The sequence below is a fragment of the Danio rerio genome, chromosome 23 (assembly GCF_049306965.1).
Source record: "Danio rerio strain Tuebingen ecotype United States chromosome 23, GRCz12tu, whole genome shotgun sequence".
In the NCBI taxonomy this organism is placed as follows: domain Eukaryota; kingdom Metazoa; phylum Chordata; class Actinopteri; order Cypriniformes; family Danionidae; genus Danio; species Danio rerio.
This window is the reverse complement of record NC_133198.1, coordinates 31,433,452-31,445,990: the sequence shown is the minus strand read 5'-3', so window position 1 is coordinate 31,445,990 and position 12,539 is coordinate 31,433,452. Positions and strand designations below refer to the sequence as shown.

General features: G+C 37.6%; 1 protein-coding gene across 35 annotated transcripts in view; it reads right to left on the bottom strand.

The window, feature by feature from the left end:
• The window catches only part of huwe1 (HECT, UBA and WWE domain containing E3 ubiquitin protein ligase 1), a 78,700-nt gene that overhangs the window by 57,492 nt on the left and 8,669 nt on the right, over positions 1-12,539 (bottom strand). For all 35 annotated transcript variants that reach the window (XM_005162278.6, XM_009296963.5, XM_001923865.8 and 32 more), the window contains 15 exon segments: positions 10,651-10,801; positions 10,448-10,575; positions 10,223-10,363; positions 10,015-10,120; positions 7,079-7,186; positions 6,872-6,973; positions 6,695-6,775; positions 5,907-6,013; positions 3,235-3,412; positions 3,048-3,139; positions 2,726-2,928; positions 2,303-2,360; positions 789-965; positions 428-673; positions 147-280 (listed from right to left, as the gene is read on the bottom strand). In XM_005162278.6, coding sequence (XP_005162335.2) covers positions 147-280; positions 428-673; positions 789-965; positions 2,303-2,360; positions 2,726-2,928; positions 3,048-3,139; positions 3,235-3,412; positions 5,907-6,013; positions 6,695-6,775; positions 6,872-6,973; positions 7,079-7,186; positions 10,015-10,120; positions 10,223-10,363; positions 10,448-10,575; positions 10,651-10,801 — 2,012 coding nt within the window.

Genomic DNA, 12,539 nt, shown 5'->3' with positions numbered 1-12,539 from the left:
TAAAAAAAAAGGTAACACACAACTACTGTCAAATTTCCAAATCATACATGTTTCAATCATTTGAAAACAGTAATGTGCCCTGGCTGACCACCTGTTATCAGCCTACTGTGTACTTGGGGCTCAGCTGTGATAAGAGCAGTCCTTACCTGTTTGGTGTACAGAGGGACAGTAGCACAGTGCTCTCCCACACCAGAGAGCAATACAGCTGACTCAGTTTGTTCAAAACACTAAGACCCAGTTGAGATCCCCATTGATTCACTGAGATAGCACGAATCTCGCTCTGAAAGGAGGAGCAAGAGATGCTGTTAGCTCCACCATAAGTCTTTCCATTAAAAAGCTACAATTCCCAAAACTTTGTTGACTTTCAGAATTTTATTCAAATAAATTATTAAATGAAAGAGCTTCAAACAGCTGCCTATTTGCGTACCTGTCCGACTCTGCAGGTATGAACGAACATGAGGATGTACGCATGTGCCGCTGTGAGGGCATGCAGCAGTGGGGTGGCGCGTGCAGACAGTGTGGCGTCTGTGACATGGCCTGCGTTAGCCAGCTCTCTGAGCAGAACAGAGCCTCCAGGAACCTCAATGGGCCGGTGAAGTGGCTCCAGAGCAGAGAGTATGCTGTCCAACTGACACAGACCCTCCTGGAGGACTTTTGGTTCATGAGATAAAGTCTAGGACACAATGAGCAAACAAAATAATCAAAACACTAAGTACAGAAAAATTAACTGACACATGAGGGCATTCAGTGGAAAAATCTGTTTATCCTGCGATGGGTGCAAGTCTTACCAGTATAGATTTGCAGACTCCTGCCACAGCTTGGCAGGCAGCAGAGGTGGGGAAGTCAATAGGCAGGTTTGGCAGCCCAAGGATGGACACCAGTGGTAGGAGTCCTTTCTGGTTGACAAATTCCTGACAGTGATCATCTGTTGTGTTGTTACTAAGAATGGACTCCACAAATTTCATCTAAAAGAAATCATGCACATATGTTAGAGTAAGATTAGATAGATTTAAAAAAAAAAAAAAAAAAAAAGTCTTAATGACGTTAATAATATTAACATTAGGAAATATTGCTAAGATACGAAGCAGGCTTCATCTATCTCAGATGCAGAAAAGCTAGTTCATGCTTTTATGACTTCTAGGCTGGATTATTATAATGTTCGGTTCGCTGGTTGCTCAGCATCCTCTATTAATGAACTTCAGTTAGTGCAAAATGCAGCTGCCAGAGTTCTTACCATGCCTAGAAAATATGATCACATCACCCCAATTTTATTACCCTTACACTGACTGCCTGTTAAGTTCCGTATTGATAATAAAATCTTAATTCCTACCTATAAAACGTTAAATAATCTAGCTCCTGTTTATCAAGCCAACCTTCTGTCTTGGTACAATCCAACCTGCTCTTTAAAATCTCCAAACTCAGGGCTTCTGATATTACCCAGAATAGCAACTAAAGGAGGCTCAACTAAAAGAGGTCGAGTCTTCTCATTTATGGCTACTGAACTCTGGAACACCCTTCCTGATAATGTTTGAGGCTAAGACACACTTTCTCCGTTCAAAACTAGATACAAGACCTATCTTTTTAGTAAAGCATATACACAAGGTATCACATAACGGTATGATGCATGAGTGTGCCCCATGCAGGTGAGTGGGCTTGACAAACCACCTGTAGGACACACTCTTTCTGTCTTAATGCACCAAGCATTTTGTTAGAAAATACGTTTGTTTTATATGTTTGTTTCTATGTTTATATAACTGTATATATGAGTGTATATAACTGCTCTTTTTATTTAACACAATTTTTGCATTGATATTTAATATCTCTTTCAAATACATTATAAACAGCAGCTACACTATTTTCTATGTTCTCATTTTCCACCTGGGGATAGTCTTCCTGAGGCAAGTAGATATCATGCAGCGCCACTGATGTGTTACAAGACCAATATCGAGAACCTCAAGGACAATACATACAAAGAGAATGTAACCATAAAGGTCTTCGAGGACAACACATACAATTCATTAAACATGTGCACATAGACATTACCTATATGCATTAATAATGCAGGTTAATCATGTCTGTATATAGTAACTTATATTGTATTGTAACTCTAACTTTTTGATTGTAATGCAATAATGTGCACCTTTTTTAAAACTGCTTTAAATTTTATTGTATAAAATGTATAAAATTTATAAAAAATAATTATTGTAAAAAGCGCTATAAAAATAAAGTTGAACTGAATTTAATTATAATTTGGAGACAAAGTATAAACAGGTAACTGCAAAGAACACAAGTCAGCACATACCACATTTAGAATGTAGTCCATGAGAGGAATGGGGATTCGTTCCTCTGTTCCCACCACTCTGCAAAAATAAATCATTTGTTAAAGATATTCATTAACATCTATTATTAACATCTGAAAAACACAGATTGCTTCCACATTACTGAAAGCAAGTAGTATCATTCTTCTTGCCTGACTTGACTAATGGTCAATCTATACCAAATATGGACTTTTGCCAAATATGTGTTAAGTGTTAAGCCAAGTGTTAAGCCAAATATGGACTTTTATTTTGACACACTGGCATTCAAATAATGCTTATTAAACGACCACTAGCCCTGACAGATCTATTTAGATAAGTTGAGTTTAAAACATATAATTTTGTTATTATTATTATCATCATCATCATCATGTAATATTTTAGTTTATTTATTAGTTGGAGTCACTAACTGCCTGTTGCTCTCTGGCTCCCCCTGCTGTTGGCTAAAGGTATGCAGAGCCTCCTCTTCCTCCTCATCCTCACTGGACGCCTCCTCTGCAGCATGGTTTGATCGGGCTGGTGGCACTGTAACGGTCCCATCTGCTTTTTGTATGGAGGGTTTCTGGCAGATGTACTCCGGTGATCTGCCCAAGTTGCAGATCTCCTCTAGCAACTGTAAAAGGTCAGGACAGTAACCAAATTCAAGCAATCAGAATGACTTTTAAAGTTTAAATATGTAAATGATACAGCAATAAAAGGCCATTTCACGTGTCAAAATATTTGTCACTTTACCTTGATAATGGCTGTTGTTGCATCCGTTTTAAGTGTGGGCTGGTGCCGCATAAGCTCGTCTACAGCGCTGCCCAAGTTAGAAGCAGTGTCACCTGAAAAACATCCTGACTGTTAGAAACAGATTTCCATTCTCCAAACATAAGACCGTGACTGTAGAGAAATGGATTAACCTATAGAGGCCACTCACCTAGAGGGTCAGAGCTACGTCTGCGCCGCATGGCAGGCAGGTAGTCTGGTGAGAGCAGCACCTTGAACAGCCGCTCAAAGGGCTGGCACTGCACAAATGAGTGCAGACCACGAGCATTCAAGCACAGGGCACTGAAGACATTAGGCAGAGAACCCAGAACCTCTCTGGTGGCAGGGACCTGTGGAAACAAACGGTTCTTAAGATTGTGTAATGAGCTGCTGAAATGTGTCAAATTGAAAACGATGGAACATTATCCACCTTGTTTTAAATGTAACAATAGGTTGCTTGAATGTGTAAGGCTTTTTGTGTTAGCCTTCAAGCTGCCGTCAATGTTTTGTAAATGGTTACAATTTACTACGCTTTGTACATTGATATTTTTTACCTACAGCAGGTAATGAATCAAAAGACTCTCACAAAACAGCTACTTTCTGCTAAGCAAAAGGCATCATAGGTTAAACTTGCAATGAGAGGAAAAAAACAAACAAGTCACATTGGTTTTTGTATGAATATATTTCCATGCAATGCATTAATATCTTTCTGCAATTTTAAATAATCCAAATGCTTTTTAACAGAATTTTATTGCGTGTTTGACATTAATTGTTGCTTTGAAATTTTAGCTTTTTTAAACTAAATATTTTAATAAATGTTTAAAAACAGACTGTTTGGTTAAAAAAGTAGTCCAAAACTAAGACCAGTCATCATATACAAAAGAAAGAATGGCAACACATTAGGGTTGGGTCAATCGCTGATGGCTGATAGACAACATGATGCTGAGCCGGCATCGCAATCCTCCGCCCCACCCGTCACAGCAGCAACTCGTTTGCAAAAAACACACTTAAGCCCCGTTTACACTAATACACCTTAGTTTTAAAATGGCATTTTAGAGCGAAAAACGATCCACATCCACACTGGCATTTCATCTAGCATTTGTGAAAAGATCTCCGTCCACACTATACCACTGAAAACACGTCACATGACCGCCCACACAAAACTGTCATGCGCTCTAGCATATGCGCATGTCTGAGCTCCAGGCAGTCAGCGGGTGCTTTGAGCACAAAACACAGAGAGCAGTGCACGTCAGACAGTTTATCAAGGATGTACCACTTAATCACGTCTCAGTATAGTTGGTAATAGTGATATTTAATTAAAGGGCACATAGTTTACCCCTTTTTTAAGATTTATTATTAATATTATGGTTCTTCTGAGTGACACCAAGACTAATAACCAAGCCCACTGGATTAACTTTGACTGAGGCACTGGATGCACCGCTCAGAACCGCGACATTTATTTAAAATGAAACTATTTAGATGGCGGTCTGTGGCGTGGCAGAAATTTGAAGTGTCCCGAATCATGGCTGGGTGCCGCGGACAGCCGCCGACTTGAATCAGCGTTGTGTGTACCCTGATAGAAACCTGTTTAGAATTCTAAATCCCATGGCGCGACGCTGAGCTTTGCTGAGCGTCACCTAGCGGCGCTTGTGGTATGCGACCTGCAGGCAAGTTAGTTTCATTTCATTTTCATTTCAAGTTCATTTTATTTTCAATCGAGCAACACGCACGTCATAACAGCGATCATGTGGTGAATGCTGACCTTGTGTTGAGCCCAATAAGCCTTACATCTAAAAATAGAGCAAGGGTGTTCCTTTAGTGACTCACACTCTGAAAATGGCGGATGTGAAACAAAAACTGAGGATATGGTGATGCGCGCCTGTCAATCAATATTGGTGGGTGGGGGGACCGCACACCTACGTCAAGTTGGGGTCGATCTAAAAACCGCTCCAATTGATCCACCGTTTTAATGTTAAATTGAAAAACAAAAAAGGACTGGATGTGTTTATATCACCCCAATATGATGGTCTCTACACTATACCTACATGTATGTCTGTCCAAACAGCTTAAAAAGTAGATTTTTCACCATCTTGTCTCTATCTAACGACTCTTCTGTCTTTTGAATCGATCAGGTAACGTGCCCAAGCGTCAGTACACTGCTTCAATCTTTCACTTTTACGCTTGTATTTAGTCATTTTAGTGAAAACCTCAGATACGGTTGGTTGGTTGTGCACCTTTTTTTTAACCAACAAAGTTTGTCAATGTCATTATAACGACAGTTCACTTTGCCTATTCATGCCAGAGTCCTGCAGAAAAAGTGATTGACAGGTGGTAATTTGTTATGATTTGATTATGGGTAAAACAAAGACCATGCGGGTCAGGTAGTTGAAACGGTAGGCTACAAATACTTAATACGAATCAATTAATCATTCATAAATAATTAATTCACCACCACCTACAACAACAATGCCATCGTCCATCGCAATGTTTCACATTAGACACTGTACAATGCCAAATTGGTCAACATCACCCAAACCTACTTGATGACTAATGTCGTTTTAGGCACTTCTTAGAGGTCTATTAGATTTTCACTGACAGACAAAACGTAGCCTTATTTTAGCCAAGCCAAATATGTTTAGATGTCTTAGACTTCTATTAAACAAAATCAATTGGAAGGTTTAGTTTCAGAAAATAGTATTTTCAGACAGGAAAATGGTGGATTTACAAAAAAGGGATATAGAGTATACTAACAACAAACAATGTTTGAGATTTACAGAAATCTAGGCATTTAGGACAGAGACAAATAAAAGTAGAGATAAAAGAAAATGTGAACAGCTAACTCACGTCTTTGATGAGCAGTGCATGTAGCATGACATCGGTGAGACCATTGTCCTGCAGAGATGATAGTAAAGAGGGCTCCTGGAACACAAACACGGTCACCACCTCCGTCGCTGAAACAAAACAAGTGAAAAAGTAAGAAAAAACAGGAACTCCCATAATTTTATAAAAACCAGATTCAATGATTTTTTAAAGCACCATTCATTTTAAAGCATTGTTATAAAGATGTCATTTTTAGAAATAGTCCGTTTTAAACAGTCATGTTCAAAGAACTTTCATAAAACTTAAGTTCAAAACTTGTAACAATTAAATGCGGTTTCTGAAATATTTATCAACCAAATAAATACTTGTATAAGTATAAATAAAAATTTATATTTAATTTATATTAAATTCAAGATTTATTAATTAAGAATCTCTAATTTTTTCTGTTTTTGACAGAAGCACAAAGTACAATTGATGAAACAGCACCATGAACAAGTTTAATTTCTGATGTAATTCAAACACTTTCAAGGACCCATGTTAGTTTTGAAGTACTTCTCAGGCCTTGAATTTATAAGTCTTAAATTTAATTACTTTCAAGATGTGTGGAAACCCTGAAAAAAACTATATAACGCAGGCAAACAAAGGTAAGATTGAAGCTAATTAATTCCACTTTATTCACAGGGCTGAGTGTGCCCTTTTAACCATATTGCTTTAGTGACTACTCTTTTGTAGAGGTGACCTTGAAGCCATATCCACGAGGAACTTAGCTAATATTTCAACGGCAGCAAAAGTACTGGCCTCAATGTGCTTACCCAGGAGAAACAGTGATGGTCCATAATACTCTGCATTACTGATAATGTGTTTCAGAGAGGTAGGAAGGGACCCATCCATTACTATAAAGAGAGCGCAGAGGCAAATAAAGCAAATAAAAACACTATTAAGAAATCACGTAAAAATTATATCATCATTAAATACGACGAGTTTCATACCATGGCGAATGCCATCAGAGAAAGCAGGGTCCTGAATGGCTTTTTTCAAAAAGTTTAACATGGATTTCAACAGAGCGGCCCTTTGAGGGATGCACTGCACTCCTGTTAGGAAAAACAAAAACAAAAAACAAATGTTAACAAATGGCCCAGATTTCCTAAACTGCACACCCACTGACTTGTGAGTTAGAGTACTTGGAGTATTTTTACCTGCTCTTGGGGTGCTGGATGCATTGCTTTGTGCTCGCGAATCGGTCTCTGCTCTGGAGCCAGAAGAAGTGGATGGTCCAGGACTGCTCTCCATGGCAACCTCGGACACTACATTAACAATCATGTTTTAATAATTTCATCAAAAACAGACATTAAAATAGAAAAGCAACAATCCCTAATTCTTTACTTCAATCATATGGATTTAGAACTGGATTATGTCATACAGACTAATTTTACTGTTTACTGCCATCTTTTTTTTTTGAAGCCTCCGACATTCTATACATATTCATTTTAAGACTGGGTATTGACAAGCTTTCCTTATATTTTATAGAAGTTTTTACAGCAGTGATTGAGCAAGTAGGCAAGACATGATTCAGTATTAAAATTTATTTTATGTTATGTTATTCTTTGTCCGTTTAAATTTCTTTTAAGCAAAAACCATTAGCAACGAGATGACTGGTTTACTGCAGCCCGAACATCTAAAGCAATCACCAAATTAGAGAGCAATGAAATGACATTTAAATGCTAGTTAAAATTGACATCATGCAGAGTTTCCATGTCCAAACACTCTATGAGATGACAAATGTGCTATAATTCAGAAAAAAAATCATAATCCTAAACTGTAATCTCCATGACAAAACCACAGATGGTCAGAGAGAGATTTATCTTTTATGAATCATTAATTAAAATATTGGTGCACACCAGTATGGTACAAGCATCGTGAGTTTTAGCTTACATGTGCAATATGAATAATGATGCTCCTAAACAGCACATGAGATTGTATTCTCAAATCTAATTCTTTCTGTGATTTATTGGATGGAATGCACGCTACAAATTTGGTTCATAAATCGACCAAATATATTTTTCAATATGCGTACTTGTGCCCTCATGAAACATCATTAACCGTCGCTAAAGTACTGTTACAAGTTCACAACTTGGCAAGTACGGACAAAATTCCCGGATGTGTACTTGCTCCGCCCCTTTTGTCAAGGACACGTCAAGAAGTGACTTGTGCAAACTTGCGAGGCACAGGTATGCAAGAACGCAACGCAACGCAACCAGCGAAAGCTAATAATGAAGGAGAAAACCTGCACGACTTTAAAAATACTCCTCTATTGTGTTACAAAATAAAGTTAAGAAATTCTCAGGCGAGATTGTAGTTTTTTTTTTTAAACTCAAACTTTCAGTTTATTTACAAAGATAGCACGTACTTGACGACATACTTTAATTTATAAGGACTCTGAGCCCCGTCTCTGTCATCACATGACCCGGTGAGAGCAGCTTTACATTGGCTAGTCTATCTTGGATGTACCACTGGATCTTGCCTGTCCAATGTAGTTGTGATATTTAATACATTTTGTGTATATCTAACAACCCGTTTTTGGTGTTTTAAATCAATTATTTGTTCTAAGATGCAATATTTAACAGTGTTATTTTGTTACGTTTTATAATTGTCTTTAAAGGGGAAATGAAGGACTAAGTCAAGTTTACATTATTTTATACATTGGATTCTACTTTAATGAAAATATATTAAACTCGTTTCATGTAACCATTTAAAAGAAAATGGCATATTTTACTATAGCTTTTAGACCTAGGGCACCATCATCTTGGATATCCATATCTGACGCCATGGGGTTGGTTCCATTCCCTCAGCTGAACAGATATAGTGGAAGTAAAGGAGACTGTAAAGTCTAATTTAACCCAATGCATGAAGTTGTAGAAAGTAGTGAAAAGTGAAAGTACCCGCCCCATTACGTCAGTACCGGACCTGGTTGAAACCATAGTTGAAGCCTATACAGGCAGTCAGGCAGATAATACAAAGAGTGGACCAAAGCGCATCAAATGATCGGTAATTAAAAGAAAAAAGAAAAAAAACACTGAATAAATATCTATTTTTATATTAGACACACATCTGATGCTTGCATATGCAGCAGCTCCGCGTCCACAACTTCACGCATAGGGTAAAATTAGGCATTACAGTCTCCATGTTCAATCATTTAAGTCCACTGTATCTGTTCAGCTGAGGGAACGGAACCAGCCCTGTGATGTCAGACACAGCAATATTTCAAGATGGCGGCGCCCTAGCTCTATAATTTATAGTAAAACATGGCGTTTTCTGCTAAAAGGTTACATTAATCGAGTTTGTTTTATATTTTTCCATTAAAGTAGAAATTAATTTACAAAATAATATAAACTAGACTAAGTGCTTAATTTCCCCTTTAATTATGTCATGTGTTGTACACGGTTTGTCTTTGTTTACTAAATTGCTTAACGTTATGTTTATTTCCTATTGTTTACATCTTGTACTTTATACTCGTTTAATGCCCATTGTAGTTGATTAAATCTGGAAATCAAAGACAAGAGTCTGTGTATAACAATCGATTTCACTCCACATTCATGGTTATTTACGTTTAGATTTTCTTAAATCAAAAATATTGATTTATAATATTAATATAATTAATTATAAGGCCATACTCTATGTAAATAAATCTTTTTATAGTTAATGTACAGTGAAACCGATATATTTATGGTGAGGTAAGTGATGTTATAAAGTCCGCTGTCGTTGTATTTAAAGTACCCGACTTATGTCTTCACGTCCTCTGGAGTTTGTTCTTAAAAGACTGAACCTGGCAAGGCTTAACTGCATAGGATGCAAGTCCGAACATTGCGTACTTGGTATTGAAAAACAATCTAGGTTTTTTTCAACACTAAGTTTATTTGTATGGAAAGAAGAGCATTTTTTTTTATCTGGAATTGGCATTTTGGAATGAAGTGAGCCTCTTCCATAAGGTGACTTAACGTAAGCAAAAAATATAATCCTTGTATTACCATTAACAAAACCCCAGTGTGAAGATTACACAGTCTGTGCATACAAAACACAGATTTAAATAAGAATAAACTAAGCAAGGTACCACTACTAAGATGATACTACTAACTGTCCATATCTGTATCCATGTCCTCTGTCTCAGTGGCTGTGCTGGGCCTCTGGATCTTTGGTTTGATTACAAAAGGGCACTCTTTTCTGGAGAGGTCAACCTCATGCTGCACAAAAAAACAATGGGGTCACATTCCGTCAACAAAAGGGCAGAATGCAAAAAGCTGAATGGTCTATGCAGGAACAAGGGGCTGAACGAGTTTCAATACCTCCAGTCTGCAGATAAAGATTGAGAGGCCGCCGTGGGACTGAAAAGCGGCCATGTCCAGATTGGTGATGAGATCCACAACTCTCACTGCCCGCGTCACAAAGGTAATCTGGTCCTGCTCGTCCCCTAGGAACTTGATCACCTGATGTGAAAGTGGCATAGGTTAACAACACATAAAACGTTCTCATTAAATGCTGAACAAATAAGGAAGCAGCAATTCACAAACCTTTAGCAATGCCTCCATCATACCACAAGACACCAAGGCCTCTCCACCTGCGTCATAGCTAGCCAAGTGGTAGAGGAAGGAGAAGAGGGCTGTGGCAAACTGGTGGGGGTACGGCTCCATCAGTGGGTCTAAAACAGGAACAAATGTCAGAAATACAGAATCTGAAGTTGAGAAATCTTAGCTGAAAGTTTACATCTCCTTACCGATCATTGCCTGTATGCAGTTGCGAACAAGCACAGGCAGAAATCCATGATAGGAGGCTGTTCCTGTGCAGTCGATGATGTTGGAGAGCTTGGGGGTGCGTTCCAGGTGGACTATTGATGTCAACGTCCGCAAAGAAGCAGCCTTAATGTCCTGCAACAATTGTTTTGAGGGTTCATCAATAAAATCTGAGCATCTTTTCAGTGTTTTTCTTGAGCATTTACTCTCACAGTCACACACACAAAAAAGTTTGTCTTCCATTGTGAATGCAAGAGGCAGGGTCCAGAAACTCATGCTGTACTTCTTTCATTTGTTCATTAAAAACGACTATGACCTTATCACAAAAATGGGTTTACTCTCTAGTGTGAAATGGCAAGAGACAAAAAATGGTTCCTAGGAGCATACTTCTGCTCCATCTTATGTCGCCTGCATCACAAATTAAATGTTGAAATGGCACTTAAAAGTGAGCAGCTTTGAGCACTTTTCTATAAAACAATACATCAATATGGTGGCCATAACTGTGCTCACTTCAAAGTGTTCTCTTGCAATTTTCCCACAATGGCATGCATTTCAGGTTTACTCTAAATACAGATCTCCAAGACATTTGAATTTGAAAACAAGTGACAAAAATATAGTAGTCAACAATTGAAGCGGTTTAAAAAATTTTTTAAGACTGTCCTAAGACAAAAATGAGTGTCGTTTAGGACAACTTGATGAAGGGTTTTGATCAGGAGTAGGGACGCTCATAATAACTGATCCACCGTTAACCAAAAGGGTGCGTTTTAACCCATTTTAAAGGTATCAGTTAAACAATAAATTTTTCATTTTATTATTTTCAAAATTGGCTGCATAAATGTGCAACACATATTTGTTAACACACAGAATGGTAACACGTGCAACCACACGTGCCTACAGACATATTTTGACAACGAAGCAAAACAAAAGAAGGATATAGTTGGTCACAGTTTGACAGACAAGTTGATACCAAACAAGCGCTGATGCGGATTGCCTCTGTCCTGGATCCGCATTATAAACACTTCTGTTTATTAGCACAACTGGAGAAAGAAGCTGCAAAATAAAACTTTCTGAAATGGTCGCTGCTTTGGAAACAAGCCGGACACAAGTTGGAGAGTCAGGATTTTCTCTCCATCAGAGCATGCTCTGGCACCACTCAAACACAACAAATAGGCTATAGTTGTGAAGATTTAGTGTATAACCAATAAAACATTTGAAAAAATTACAGTTATTAATAGTTCTTATAAAATATATTTTTTTTAAATAGACTACATAATCTACGAATCAAACAAATCCAAAGACTTTCTTAATTTCTGCATAATATCTCCACACCAAACGGAGGCTTTCATTGTATAGCTTATAAAACTTATTTTATGTAAACAACAAAATTGTTATATGCTATAGTAGCCATTACTTTACAAAAAAAGTCAAAAATGAGCCTTGTCACAGTCTTTCATCACATGCAGTGAGCGCAAATGAACCACGAATGAGAGGAAATAAAAGCACACAAGCTCTAATGTAAACCCAGACACTCAAGACATAATCTTTAAAAACAAAGACATCTATTAAAATGTTGACAGATGTTTATAATACAAGAATAACAGCGGGGCATCAATTAAATGTATATTTTCTGCAGAGCAATCGATTTGAGGTAGCTTGCTATTTTTTTTTTTAAGGAGGAAAAAACGATGAGGAAAAACAGCCAATGCTGGTCCTTAAAAAAGTTTCAGTCAATGCTGCTGGAAACAATGCATGTGTGAAGATGCTCTGTTTTATGTTCTGTTGTTAATATGTTTGCATGTTAAAATAAATTTGTATTTTAAAATGTAATATTTAATGTGTCGGTACACAAAAAAGAAAAATTATTATTATTTTT